The 14,406-nt window shown below is 42.6% G+C and overlaps 1 protein-coding gene across 2 annotated transcripts in view; it reads left to right on the top strand.

Annotated features, from left to right (window-relative positions):
* spock3 (SPARC (osteonectin), cwcv and kazal like domains proteoglycan 3) overlaps positions 1 to 13,392 on the top strand; it is a 54,017-nt gene extending 40,625 nt beyond the window's left edge. Inside the window, exons 7-12 of one of the 2 annotated variants that reach the window (XR_010330287.1) lie at positions 3,882 to 3,998; positions 5,082 to 5,303; positions 6,668 to 6,730; positions 10,152 to 10,289; positions 11,015 to 12,470; positions 12,502 to 13,392. Coding sequence is in view for 1 of the 2 variants with exons in the window: in XM_064337505.1 (XP_064193575.1) it covers positions 3,882 to 3,998; positions 5,082 to 5,303; positions 6,668 to 6,730; positions 10,152 to 10,289; positions 11,015 to 11,178 (704 nt within the window). In the remaining variant the exon portion in view is untranslated. Of the gene's footprint in view, positions 1 to 3,881; positions 3,999 to 5,081; positions 5,304 to 6,667; positions 6,731 to 10,151; positions 10,290 to 11,014 lie in introns of both variants that reach the window. The other variant, XM_064337505.1, reaches the window with a different exon arrangement.
* Positions 13,393 to 14,406: the final 1,014 nt, after the last annotated feature.

The raw sequence follows: 14,406 nt of genomic DNA, 5'->3' as shown, positions 1-14,406 counted from the left end.
CATATCTCTTATTGTCTCATCCATTGTGATGTAATATCCTCTCCACTTCTGTTCCATGACCTTTGACCCCTTCAGATAGTGGTTTCCTGTGTTTCCAAGCACCACCAAGACAACAGCTCTCTGGTCCAAGCAATTTGTAGGCAGAGCCAGGATTCTTTCGATTGTTCACTTCTCTTTAATTCCCTCCATTGTGTTAACCAAGGTGCCCTCTGTAGTCTCTACCCTGATACGTACTCTTGTCTCATGGACAACGATGTCATTTCCTGTTCACCCTAGCTTAGTCTGATGCGGTGCGCATTCTCTGCCCAAGGGCCACACACTCACGTCACTCGGTGTTGCTTTAGCCCGTGAGCTACAGCAACGCTCCATTAAAGTCAATACATTAATCACATTTATTTTTGTTTGTTTTTTTTGATTGATTGATTTTGTCGTTAACCCAGAGAAAGGTTAGTCTGGCGATTCTGACTCTGAGAGAGGGGGAGTGAGGGAGAGAGTGAGGGAGAGAGAGACAGAGAGCGAGTGAGAGAGACATAGAGGTAAGACAGGAGAGTGTTTCCATCCCTGCCAGTGGTTTAATATGCGCTCTGTGCACCATGGACTACAGGTGTGATACCTGTACCTGTCTTTTAACATCCTTTATGCAGATGTCTTAGTTCAGTGTGAACTCATTGCCTGTGTTTTTGAGCAGTGGCCTCGGCACATGGATTGTGCGTAAAGAATGCCTTTCTCTGAAACGTGCCACTTTGGGAATCAAATGCGTCAAATATGAAACAAAAAGGTGGAAACTGATTTCATTAAAATGGACTGTTCTAAAGTTCAGGGCTATAATGTGCAGTTTGTCGTTAGTGTGGACAGTGAGCTTATTTTGTGAGAAGGGAACTTCCACCTAAATTATTTTAAATTTTGCACACACACACACACACACACATCTCCAGCTGCCTTGTAAACGGCACATTAATTCTGTGGCACTTTGAAAAAAGGATCTGTGGTTTTGACAATATGCCGTCCATCAATTCTCAATGCGGTAGAGGCCGGACTAGAAAGTTTGTTTTGTTCCTTTTGACAAACTCCAGAAATGTGAAAGTGTAAAACTGCCAGCTATGGCTTCACCTGTGATGCATGCACCATGACAGAAATGGAAGATGCTTCAATATATTCAAAAAATAATAGAAGTATAGTGCAGAATAGCATTTTGAAAAAAAAGAATATATTTCATCAGTGTCCTTTTTAAATTCATTGGTGTATCTGAAAGCTGCAGTAAGGTTTTAATACATTTCATTTCAATAATATACTTTGAGCATATTCCATTTTCAGAGCTGTATGGGGCCGGTCTTTGTATTGGGATACGCGCTTTAAAATAACTTTAACACATTATTATTTTTTTTAAACTATTATAAATTATGAAAAAGCTTATTGCTGCCTCATTCCAGAATGTTCCGCTCTTCCCGACAGGTGAGAGCCACGGGAATCGGGTTCGACTCAACGTCACTCGCCTCAGGTTAATTTGTATTCAAAGTACACATCGCTAAATCCAATAAGGACTCCGCTATTGTCTGCTATGAAGCAGCAGTCCCCCTTCTGTTTGTATACCGTAAGGGGTCTCATTACTTATTTACCATGGACATGAAATAAAGGAAGTAGGTATTTCAGTATGTCTCTGTTCCGTTCTGTTTTTCAGAATTCCTCCTGCGTTGGGCGTAACAATCCATTATTGACGGCTGTAACTGCCGCCCCCCCCAACTGATTCACAACCGCTTTGATCATTTCAAATTTTCAAAAAAAAAAAAAATTTGAATGCTAGCCGTGTGGCCCAGAAGGGTGCACGGTTACCTCAGGTTACCCTTGGTTACAATGCTGCCTTCTCCCCCCCCCCCCCCCCACCCAAATCTTTTACCTCTGCTGATTCATTGTGTGTCTGTTCTCTCTCTCACAGATCTATAATTGAAAAAAAAAAAAAAAAAAGAAACCCTTTTCATTCTTTTTTTTCTTCTTCTCCCCTCCACATTTATACTGTGTGATTGTATCTGCGAGCCTCCAGCTGCTCTGTTCTGGAAATGGCATCCATATTCAATTACACAAAAAAACGGCTTTTATCGGCACGCTTGACTCGCTCTAATGAATCTGTCCCGAAAGGGCGAGGTGGAGTCTGTTCTGCATGTGAAATTATTTTTGCTTGTCCAATTTCTGTAACGTTTTAGTTCTGAAAGGTGGAGGTCGAGTGTTCGCAGGGTGGGTTGTGCCAGCAGTAATAGATCGTTGTGCACTTTATCGTTGATTTTTATCCATGAAGTGTACTTTTGTGGTTTTTATTCTGTAGTCTCTTTTATCCTTGCCCCCTCACAATTAGTGTCATTTGTTGTGTATTGTGTGGAAAACCATTCAACAGGAAATGTTCTACAAGTGCATTTAAGTATACAAATACAGTATGTTTAAATAAAACGTGTGTGTGTGTGTACTGTATGTGTGTGTGAGCACAAGAGTGTGTGTGCGCACGCACGTGTGTGTTGAGAAACTGCAGTCAAAATCAATTTGATATATTTAATGATGTGCATTGTGTGTACAGTACATGTACACACGTGCGCACACACACACACACACACACACCTCTATGAGCCAGGGTTACAGCACTGTACTGTGAGGTCTGGCTCTGGGCTTCGATGACATCTGCAAACTCAACTCGGGGAGCCAAGCTGGAAGAGATTACCCTCGCAGAACAATCCGTTCTTTACCAACGCGAGGCTCCCCTGTCTCCCTTCACGGGGAGCGTGACCGATCGCCTCCGAGGCCGCTGGGTAATTTAGCTTTTTAAACAAGGCTTCCGGATCTTTCCGTCCCCCCCCCCGCCCCCCTGGGCCGGGTCCTGTGGGTAGCACCGTACCTCAGAACATGTGTTAAAGTACTAACAGCCCCAACTTCAGATGTATCTGGAAGCGGATTACATCATGTAGCCCGTGCGAGCCACCAGCAAAGTACACCTATACCCATTTGTAACTTGACATGACATGACAGTGTAGCAAAGAGAACAGAACAGGCCATTCAGCCCAGCAAGGCTCGCCATTTTCCCTACAACCGAAGTGTTCCTAGTTAAATGGTAAATGGACTGCATTTATATAGCGCTTTTATCCAAAGCGCTTTACAATTGATGCCTCTCATTCACCAGAGCAGTTAGGGGTTAGGTGTCTTGCTCAAGGACACTTCGACATGCCCAGGGCGGGGTTTGAACCGGCAACCCTCCGACTGCCAGACAATCAGTCTTACCTCCTGAGCTATGTCGCCCCCTAGTTGCTCGGGTTACCTACCAACTAGATCTAGCGCTATATCAAGCCTGGTCTGGAAAACCGAAACCCGCCATCTTGGTACCTTGCGTCCTCACTAGCACACACTCGAATGACTTGTGTGCTTCAGAGAGCTGGTCACCAGAGAATGTTTTAAAGCAGAGCAAGTGCACTTTCTGAGCTGTGTTATATCTGTAAACATACCAGCTAATTCCATTTTCAATTCAGTCAATTATGGAAATTAATTGAAATTCAGTTAATGACTTGAAAAAATATCAATAATGTTCTCTGGGGTTTTTTTTTTTTTTCTTTCTTTTTTTTTTTCTTTCTTCAATTTATGAATTGAATGTCAGTTCATTTCCTGTATTGACTGAATTGAAATGGAGTTGACCCCAACTCTGAAACATGCTCAGTCAAGAGTGAAACTACACGCTCGACTCAGAAACATCAGCATGCTAAAAGATTAATCACTTTTCACTGGATTACCAGCCAAGCTTTTTTTTTTTCGAATAAAGAGGGAGGGTTTGGGAAATGTGCAGAATATGGAATTGTTGTTTGCCGTTGCTCTAAATTCTCTCTCTCTCTCTCGCTTTACTTTATTCACAGTCTGCAGTGACGCGGAGATCAAAGAGGTGGTCAACCGATTGAAGGACTGGTTCAAAGTTCTCCATGAAAACGGAGACCAGAGCAAACGAGTGAAGATCCAAAGGCCAGAAAGAAGCAGTAAGCACCCCCTCGTCCTCTGTCGAGCCCACACACTTTCATCCATATTTCATGCATCGCCTCGTCTGGCCTGCGGTGCGGCTCAAACCCAGCCGCAGTTAATCCAACGCGACCGGTAATTCCGTTTATTGCAATTGTTATCGGGCCAAAATGTGTAGACGGGGGGTTGGGTGGGGTATTATACACAGTTTATGCTTGATTTATTGAAGGAACAAAATAAAAGGGATAACTTCACTCGTATAAATTTTTACCTGCTGTCAAGACGGGCATAAATAAAAATGAACTGAGTCATTGTCTGCTTTTAAAATCTAGCCTGCTAGGCACACCTCCTGAATTCAGGTCCTGTCAGGATGGTCCAGATTGGATTAAATACTCAAACTTGTTGTCTTTAAAATTTATTCAAGGACGCAAATTCCTTCACTGTTGATTCAGCTGAATTGCTTTTTGCATTTCTGAAATGGTAAACGTAATTTTAAATCATGGCAACATGTGCAATTCTCCCTCCATTACAATAGCTCCAAATACTGCCAGATTTACAGCTAGAAAACCTGACCTGAAATGTTCAGCTGAAATGAAAGCTGTTACAGCAGGAGAGCAATCTTATTTTCAGGTTTATTGTCATATTGGCATTCACATGTGATGCAAAAGCAATTACATTAGCTCATTTCTTCTGCTGCTGTTAAGTCTTCTCAGTGGAAGGTCAAAGGTCAGTTTTAGCAGCCAACAGTCTCCTGAGAGCTGCCCACAGACAATGAAGTACAGTAGAGTACTACTGTGACAACACCACTTGCCAATTCAGCTGTATTTCCTGGAGCAGCCCTTGGAACTTCCTGTTTTTATGGATTGGGCCAATATATCACCAGTGGCTAAAACCACAGGAATACCATTAATATACTTAAACCATTACTTAATACCTTATTTAGCAACTTAAATGAGATTCTGCATTCTTGTTCAGTTCTTAGAAACAAACAAAAAAAACAAATGTGTGTGCTAGACTTGAATTAGAGGTAATGTTATGTTTTATGCTCCATAGTTGCAGACTATTTCTTGAATATCTTTTATGCCTTATGTATTTTCATGTAGGTTTTGATACAAGTCTTTTGCCGATCTGCAAAGACTCGCTGGGCTGGATGTTCAACAGGCTGGACACGAACTTTGACCTCCTGCTGGACCAAACGGAGCTGCGCAGTCTCTACCTGGACAAAAACGAGCGCTGCACCAAGCACTTCCTCACTTCCTGTGACACGTACAACGACGGCATGGTCTCCAACAACGAGTGGTGCTCCTGCTTCCAAAAACAGCAGGGTGAGCAACACAGCCCCGCAGATCGCACAGAGAGAGACACTGTACAGACTTCTACAGGGAAAACAGACGCTATTGGGGGAGTTAAAAACTAAAATGGATCTGGTATATCCAAAAGATTTTTGTACGATTTCTTAAAACTATTGCCATGCAGTAATGGCTTCTCACAGCCCTGGTCTGGGTGTACAGGATGACACTATCAATGAATCGCTTAAATAAGATTTTATTTAAAAGTCAAGTTTGCCACCCTAGTGAAAATTTGGCCACCATGTTAGGACTGGGGTGTGGTGGGGGTTTTTTGAAGTGATGTATTTGGGGTGGGGGGTGGGGTGTTGGGATGTGGGGGTACCAGAGAGGTGTTTATGGGGGTGAGGGTAGGGCTTGCTGTAAAAGGTGTGAAATCGTGTAAACGTATACGAACGTAAAGGCACACACAAAGGCCTCACTCATCTAAAGTGGATTACGCAAGTCTTTCCACAGCCCATACGTCTGTGTGGGTCAATGTTAATATGCTAATACTTTAAGCTGCAGCTGGTGGATTAAATGTGCATTCATCTCTGAAAACAGTGATTATAATGAGTAATTTATTCTATTCTGTGGAGTGAAGTCCAACAGAAATTCCAAAAATGCCAATAGTCCACCCAGCAAAATGTTTAAAAAAAATGGTTTATTTATTGTTGTTTGCCTAATTTTATATAAAATATACTTTGGCCAGGGTTATAATATATGCAGCCCTGGTGCTGCGGAGTCTGCTGGTTTCTCTCGTTCCGGAGCACTTAATCGATGAGTTAATGTGCTGATTTTAAGGTGAGAAGGAGAACCAGCAGACCCTGTGGCTCCTGTGGGACAGGGGCCCTATAACAGGCCATGTTTAAGTAAGGAGCAGTTCCATTCCGAATGCCCGTTCCCTAGGTGATCCGTCGGCACGGTAACCCTGGATCTCCTGCTGTTGTGAGACCGCCCCAGAGGTCCGAGGGTGGCGCAGCGTTTGTTATCCTTCGCACGTCTCCCGCACGGGCCCGCTAATGACCGCAGTGCATTGTGGGCCTGCCGCGGGTCGCTAATATACTGCGCTATGTTTCCTTGCCCATTTCTTTATGTAAGGACTGCTGTGCGCTGCGCTGCCAGAGATGCGGGTGTGGGGGGTGGGGGGCGGAGGGGGTGGTCCGGAGAAGCCTTTCAAATGCCCTCCCCATGCTCACATCGGTACGTTAGCACAGAAAAAAAGAGGGGGAAAAAAAAAAAGTGGTTGGCGTGACTCATGCTAGGTGTCTGAATGCGCAGTTAGGTCATACTCTATATAATATATCACCTCAGGGGGTTGATGTCATTACTGTTTTTTTCTTCCCCCCTGTTCTCCTATACAGATCCCCCTTGTCGGGTGGAGCTGGCCAGTATTAACGGACAGCAAGCCGGAAAGAAGCTACTGGGTAAGACGACGACCTTTGACCTTTTGTTCATCGGGTTTTATTTCCTTCGGATGTCCCCGTGTCACGGACTGAAAAGGAGGCACGCACCCTCAACGCGGGGATGACGTTTGAAGCATGCGGCTTAAATGAGTTTGCGTCAAATCAACCGCAGATCGAGGACGGTTTCCGGGGATAACACTTCAGTGACACTGAGGGCCTCTTCACTAGGAATTTGTTCAATAATTATAATGTTTTCTGAATGTCATAAGGTCACATGTCTTCTGATTAACACTTATAATTCCTTAAACTGCAAAAATTCTCAGAATTCTGGCTGATTAAGGCCAGCTGCTGGTGATTGCAATTAACACCTAAACATAGGTGTTGGGGGAGGAGAAGGGAGGCTGTTTTGCAAGAAGCAGTGCTGAGGTTTCTTCTATCAAAAACATGCAGTTCACCTGTGTGTTTCTGTGTGTGTTTTTAAATAATTGTAGTTCTCCCGATCTCCGATGTGTTTAAGGTGTAAGATCACAAATGGGTGATAAGAATGTTCTTAACTGAACATTCTAATGCTGCTGTTGCAATCACTACTGGCAATTGACAGCAATGGAGTTCTTAAACACTGACATTTTTTCCAAGAAACCTAGTCTTCAAAGGGTTAAAGCATTCTGTAAAGCAAGGCAATGCCAGGTTTAGTCACTGCATTTTCATCTCGTGGACTCTTGTATAGACTCTATTAAGAGCCGAATTAAACACAACATTTCACAGAGCACTTAAACCCTTTTATGTGTTGCCTTTACAGCAGTGCACCATAATGGCTTAGAACAGGGTTTAGGGTGCAGGTGAGGTTCCACTGTTGTGCCCTTCGGAAATGGTGCTTTACCCAAAGTATTTCGATAAAAATCCAGCTGTATAAGTGAATTGTATGCAAAAAAAATAAAATAAATAAAGTTGTACCATGGCGCTGAAATGCAAGTCACTCTGCATAAGAGCATCTACTAAATGACCTAATGGCATTAGAAGTAGCAACCGCACAACATAAAGCTATTCCTCTGTTGGGAAAAAAAAAAAAAAAACACCCTCTCGCAGCAGAACAGCGGTTACAATCTGTAATCCGATCCAAATGCGAGAGTGGAGGTATTTTTAACGCGAGTGCCTCCCTGGGACGGGATCGAGGCCGACGTGCGTTCGCCCCGGGGAGCTGATGAGGGGAGACGCAGCAGACTGTAACCCAGCACATGATGCAGGGTGACATGGGTTAGGGGGCTCTTATTCTCTCTCCCCCCCCCCTCCTCCTCCATAACGAATGGCTTGCAGGTAACGGGGGGGATTGTGTGCGCGGTGACCGCGGCTGTCTGCGGAAGGTTCCGGAAGCGCACCTGGGGTCAGAGCGGCGGTCGAGGCCGCCGGAGCCCGTGAAATGACTTTAACGCGCGCCGACAGTTTGAGGAATGAGTTTCTTTTAAAAAAAAAAAAAAAAAAAAAAAGGAAAAAAATGCCACCCACGCAGATCATGAGGACAGAGTCCAGGAGGAACTTATTTAATGCAGGGGATCAAACGGGGGGTGGGGGGGCGGCATAGGCTCATGTGGAACAGGGAAGAGAAATAAGGGGGGAAAACATTTTAATCACCAGTGATAAATTGATTGCGAAAGCACTTTGCCCTCAAATGCCAAAGACAATTTTTCCTCTTCATTTTTTAAACTTTTACTTTTATAAATACTGCTTCTGGACATATTCAGTTGGCAGGTTGTCTGTTACATAGTTTATGTTTCGTGTCTTTCTGATTGAGACTACAGCAGAGAATTGCTGCTGCTTTTGATTGAGGTTTGCAACCTCACAAAGTGTTCACAAAGTGGTGGTAAAGTTACCCACAGACACCGGGTGAACAGGAAGTAGTCTGAATACTACTTCCAACCACATGAAATAAGAAATAAAAAATGTGGATTAAATGCCTCTTCAATATACATTAACAAATGAGTCATCTATATACAATAAACAAATCCCTCTTTAATAAAAGTGCCTCTACAGTTTTAAAAAAACTAAGTTCAGCTTTATACCCTTCCCTTTCCCATTAGTTTACAATCCTTTTCTTTTCAATAATCTAATATCAAAAGGAATTGTGTGGAGAGGAGCATTATTGGGGGGGGTTGAGAGCTTAATTTTAATAAAATAAAACAAATGGTAAAACCTGCAGCACTGGACAATCATTTAGACAAGTAGTGTCGAGACTTGCAACAATTAGCCAAGTCTAGAACTTCTAGTTGCCCTAGCGCAGGTGACCCAGCATTTTTAAACAGGTAACTTAAGAGCTAGGCTTCCCAGTTCTCTTACAACCTGTCCTACCATGGGTCTAACGACTAAAGCAATCAAAATCTCATCTGGAATGTCCTCAAAGACCTGCCAAGTTCCCAGGTAAAATAAAACTGCTGCCATGAGGAGCCTAGTAACAGCAGGTAGGATCAGAAACAAATCAAACCTGAATGTGCCATTTCCTGCCTCTTTTAAGGCCAACAGGAAGGGCGTCGTCACACCCTCATTGGACAAGAGAAAATGCACCACAGCTGCTCTCAATGACTCAATTGACTGCTGGTCTCCAAGACTCTGATCAACAGCTGATCCACATAGAGCCCTGTAATCAAGTGCTGAGTCACAGGAATCTCGAATCGAGCGAGTTACGAAATCGAGGAGAAATAATCGAACTCAGCGAAAACGGAAACGTTCGCTGAAGCGTCACAGGATAGGTGACTGCTGCAGCGTTATGTTTGCACGACACGTTGCTGGCCTACAAATATGTTCTACTTTGTTTTGCAGAGTGTGATAAATTCAGATTGTTTGTGAGGTTATTGAAACAAAGAGCACATCCGAGTTTCTTTAATAAAAAGATATTTAACTCTTAAATGTCTGTTTACTCTTAACTCTTAATATTTGGCAAAAAAAAAAAAAAAAGTTTTTATTCATGTGAGGGATCTGAGTCTCGAGGATTACAGCCCTGGGGGTGGGGGGGGGGGGGGCTGTAATACTATTCTTAATTGAATATATTTAAGTACTACAGTTATACAGAGTTAAACTAGTGGGCCCATGTGATGGCTTTTCTGTGAAAAGTCACAAGACATCTGCGCCTCTGTAATAAGATCATACCTGTGTAATGCCTGAAGGCTCCAGTATCACAGCCCGGAATGTCTGAACCACACAGACATTTTGAGGAAGGAATTGTTACAGTCTGGAGTTTTTTAAAATTGTTTTGTTCCAGGTTCCACATCAGTGTACAAGGCGTGATTTTGTTGCGTGAATAAAATGTTCGGTCGTGTCTGATCTGTGTAATTCCAGGACTGTACGTTCCTTCCTGTGATGAAGACGGCTATTATAAATCACATCAGTGTACAACTTGTGATTTTGTGGCGTGAATATAACGTTCGGTCGTGTCTGATCTGTATAATTCCAGGGCAGTACGTTCCTTCCTGCGATGAAGACGGCTATTACAGGTCACACCAGTGCCACGGCAGCAGTGGGCAGTGCTGGTGCGTGGATCGCTATGGAAACGAGGTGGCGGGGTCACGCACTCACGGCCCCACGGACTGCGGTATGAGCCTTCATAGCATTACATTACATTACATAGCATTACATTACATTACATTACATTACATAGCATTCCATTACATTGCATTACATTACATAGCATTACATTACAGGCATTTAGCAGACGCTCTTATCCAGAGCGACTTACACAGCATTTACATTGCATCCACTTATACAGCCGGATATATACTGAAGCAATGCAGGTTAAGTCCCTTTAGCTCAAGGGTGCAACGGCAGTGTCCAACCAAGGAATCGAACCTGTGACCTTTAGGTTACAATGCCAGTTCCTTACCCATTATACTACCGTACACTGCCACCCCTAGCATGACTGTCCGCTTCACGTTCGAAATACTTCAGCCCTTTAGAAATAAGTCAAATTCATGTAGACACAATTAAAAGAAACATTTATTTGGTTTTGTTGTAGCTGTAGCATTTGGTAGCACTGAAAAATATGTCATTAAGGCTAGACAATATGGAGGAATGGGTGATTTAACACTTGTCATTATCAGATATGACAATGCATTCATTCCTGCTGAAGATCAATTTCGTAATACTGTTAATCTACGAAACTCATTTCATAAAACAGACATTAAATAATTAGATTCCTGAAGAAAATTATGATAGTACTTATGACATTGGGCATAAGCTATAATATGATGTCATGACAGGTTATAACAGGTAATGTCATGTTTTCCTTCCTTTCTTTAATTTAATTTAATTTTTTATTAGGTGTGGAGTTGGAGTCGTCCGGAGACTTCGGCAGCGGAGATCCGTACAAGTTCTCTGACGACGAAGACGACGACGATGACTTCCACAACGACGAAGATGAAATGATCGATGACGAGGAGGACGACGGCGATGACGAAGACGAGGATGACGCCTTTGTGTCGTAATCCACAGACTCGTTCCTCGTTCAAATTTCTCGTTTTTAGGCGACGACTCGAGCAGGTTATTCACCACGGCTGCAGCTGAAGGATTTATATCAGTATGTATAATTTGTAAAAAAAAAAAAAACAAACGACAAACGTTCCGGGCAAACTTAATTTTATCTGTTGCATTCTTTTGTTGAAGTACTATTCGTGTGTGCAAACGTCCTTCATAGTTGTCTAATTAGATTGAAAAATATAAAAAATATAACAAGCCCACTGAGACAGGACTCAAGGTAACAGATTTAATAAAAAGTCCGTACATGAATCCACTGGTGGATCCCAACACGAGTGTGATGTACGTTTTTTTTTCCTCAAAAGGCCTTGTTCTGTAATTTATTTTTCTTTTTTTGTGTGTCCCTGCCTAGCTTTTTATCCAGACAAAATTATGGCTTGTGGCACCATGATGCAAGAGAACGGTTGTTGTCTTTTTCCGTCTTTTTTTAATAACTTATTTTATTCCTTTTTGCTGTTGTTGTTGTTGTTTTTAGCGGTATTTCATACACAGGTTGAGAAATGCACTTGTTTCACGTGACGACAGCGAGACCAAGGTCCGACAAAGGTGTGCACCTCTGCAATGTATATATTCAGAAACGAGCGAGTTCACATGCACCAGATAACCCATCAATATTTCATAAAGACCATTATATGGCAGGTTAGCCATTTAGTCTGAATAGTCTGTGCCCCGGTAAAGCATGGTTGAGGAAGAATCGAAGGCGTTGGTAACACTGTTCAGTTCTGCACGTTCTCGAGAGGCTGAAAGTGTGGCCGTTCCAAGAGTTCACGTTTAGAACTATCTATTTTTCTATTGTATAGTTTCGTTTAAAAAAAAATCGCTAGGTTGGTAACCAATACTGACGCGGCAGGTGTTTTTTTTTTTTTTTTTTTTTTGACAAGCAGCTGCCGAATAAATTCCTTCACGGTCTTGGACTCGTGCTTCGGTAACATGTGACCTCTCTGAAGATGCAGCGAGGATACGAGCTTGGCCTGCCGCTAGCAGAAATGACGCTCAAAACGCATCGGTAAGCGCATACCGCGTGTGAACGGGGAGGTCACCGAGCTGCCACGGGTGTCTGTGATCGGTTTCCGGCCGTGAAGGAAACAGACTTTTTCCTCCCTGTAATTATCGTCGTTAGTTCCTGAATCGCGGTTCTTTTCCGGGGGCTGAGCAGAACCGGTTTGAGCGATGGCCTCAGAGAGACCAGTCGTTTCAGCTTCACTTCGCCAACACGTCGTGTGACACAGTGTGACGTCACAGTGTGATGTCACAGCAGTTGTTACATACAGTAGATTTGCGCGGTAGCTTTGAGGATCGTGCGCATGCAGGCCTAGTAAACATGGAAGGTGATTGGCTGTAATCAGAGATTTGGACCAATCACCGGACGCTATCACCTTTTCTTCCACTAGCTATGTGGAAGGCATTGTTACCTGGTGTTACTTCTCACATGAATGGCCTAATTGATCAAAGGTTAAATACATTAAAAGCACTGTGTAAGAAAGAATTAAGTTAAATTATTCATTACCTTCATTGTTGAATGTTCAGGCCAGGCCACTCTAAAGGGTGGTTTTCCAAGTTACCAGTTGTACAGCACCTGCCTTGTTATTGAAATGGACATTCTGTAAGCATCAGTTAGACCTAAAGACCCTTGTGTTTGTTAGAATATTTCTCATTGAATGAATATGTCAGCAAACCCAATGTAGTCAGTTCAGTTAAACCTGTTCAATCATGAGTGTGTAAGTGAGTGTGTGTGCGTGTGTGTGTGTGTGTGTGTGTGTGTGTGTGCATGCGAGCAAATGTCCGCTCCGTGTTTCCACGTCCGTGAGCGCGTTGGACGCTTAAAATGTTGGTATAAAGAGGGTGGCCACAGAGGGATCTAAAGTGCATTCTAACCCGTGTAATTTGTGTTTGCTTAAGATGTGTTATTGAGCAGAACGTGTATTGCAACAATCTTGTTTTCTCGCTTCAGAGTTTTAGTATTAACCTAGCGTTCTGCAATCCTGTCTTTTTTCCGGTCTGTTCTCTTATTGTTCAATTTGCATTTAAATGTATTGAAAATTGGTAAATACTGTACATGGTAGGGAATATGTGGTAATTCCTGATACAGGAGTAGAGGTGAGGTTAAAATATTTTGTAACTCAAAGCAAAGAGTCTATGGTTAGTCTTAATTGCACACACACACACACACAAAAAAGTATTGTACATAGTGCTTTTTTTTCAGAACAGTGGAAATGTGTTAATAGAGTTACTGGCTAAACAATGCATTCATTCTCTCCCTCCATTTGCAAAAACGCTTTTATTTGACTTAATGGATTGCCAGCTGAATGAATTTGGGTTCTGTCATGTTTCTTTTTTTTGGGGGGGGGGGGGCAGTGATAAAGGAAAGTGAACAAAAAAAATCCTAATTGCATTGCTGAGAAAAGTGTACGCAATGACTTTTTGGAAAATGTTTTGAAAGACTCTCTACCCACACACGCACACATGCACGCACACGACGTTAGTGTTTTTCTAAGCTGGCCATGTGCATTTCTTTCTTTTTTTTTCCCTCCGTTCTTCTCCATCCTTAGAGGCTGTGAGGTGCCTTTTCGGTAATAGAGTTAGAAAAACAAAGGGGTTTCGCATGTGTACTAAAGGCTAGAAAATTAGACTGTAGAAAAGCACACAGCTCTTTATGAGGGCTTCAGATATTACTGCTGCTGCTGGATGAAGTGTTTTCTTTTCTCTATTGTTTATAAAAACATTGCACATATATATATATATATATATATATATGATATATAAAACATCAATTAAAATAATTACAGCTATGCTTCTATACAGTACCTTATTTTATGCAGTTTTTTTTGTTGGCGTTCTGATTAGCATATTAAAGAATCGGGGTGAGCGGAGGACGTTCCGAGACTCAGGTTTTTCCGTTTCTGTTTCTGCTCTGTCTCGGAAGCATCCGCTCGTGGACGTTCGTAGTAACCACTCGACTTTTACCGCAGTGTATCCTCAGATTGATCGACCTTATTACGTGTACACCTAAGCAAGAAGAATCATGAACTCGTGCGGGTTCGAGCATAAATATTGTTTTAGTAATAAAAATGCATTTTTACGGTATGTATGATTTGGCAAAATAAATATATATATTGGCCAATTTCCGGCTTGGTGTCTGATTTTTGTGTTTGGCTTCGCTGATGTTTCTGATTAGTTGG

Source organism: Anguilla rostrata, chromosome 5, assembly GCF_018555375.3.
Source record: "Anguilla rostrata isolate EN2019 chromosome 5, ASM1855537v3, whole genome shotgun sequence".
NCBI lineage: Eukaryota > Metazoa > Chordata > Actinopteri > Anguilliformes > Anguillidae > Anguilla > Anguilla rostrata.
This window is presented reverse-complemented; position numbering and strand designations above follow the sequence as displayed.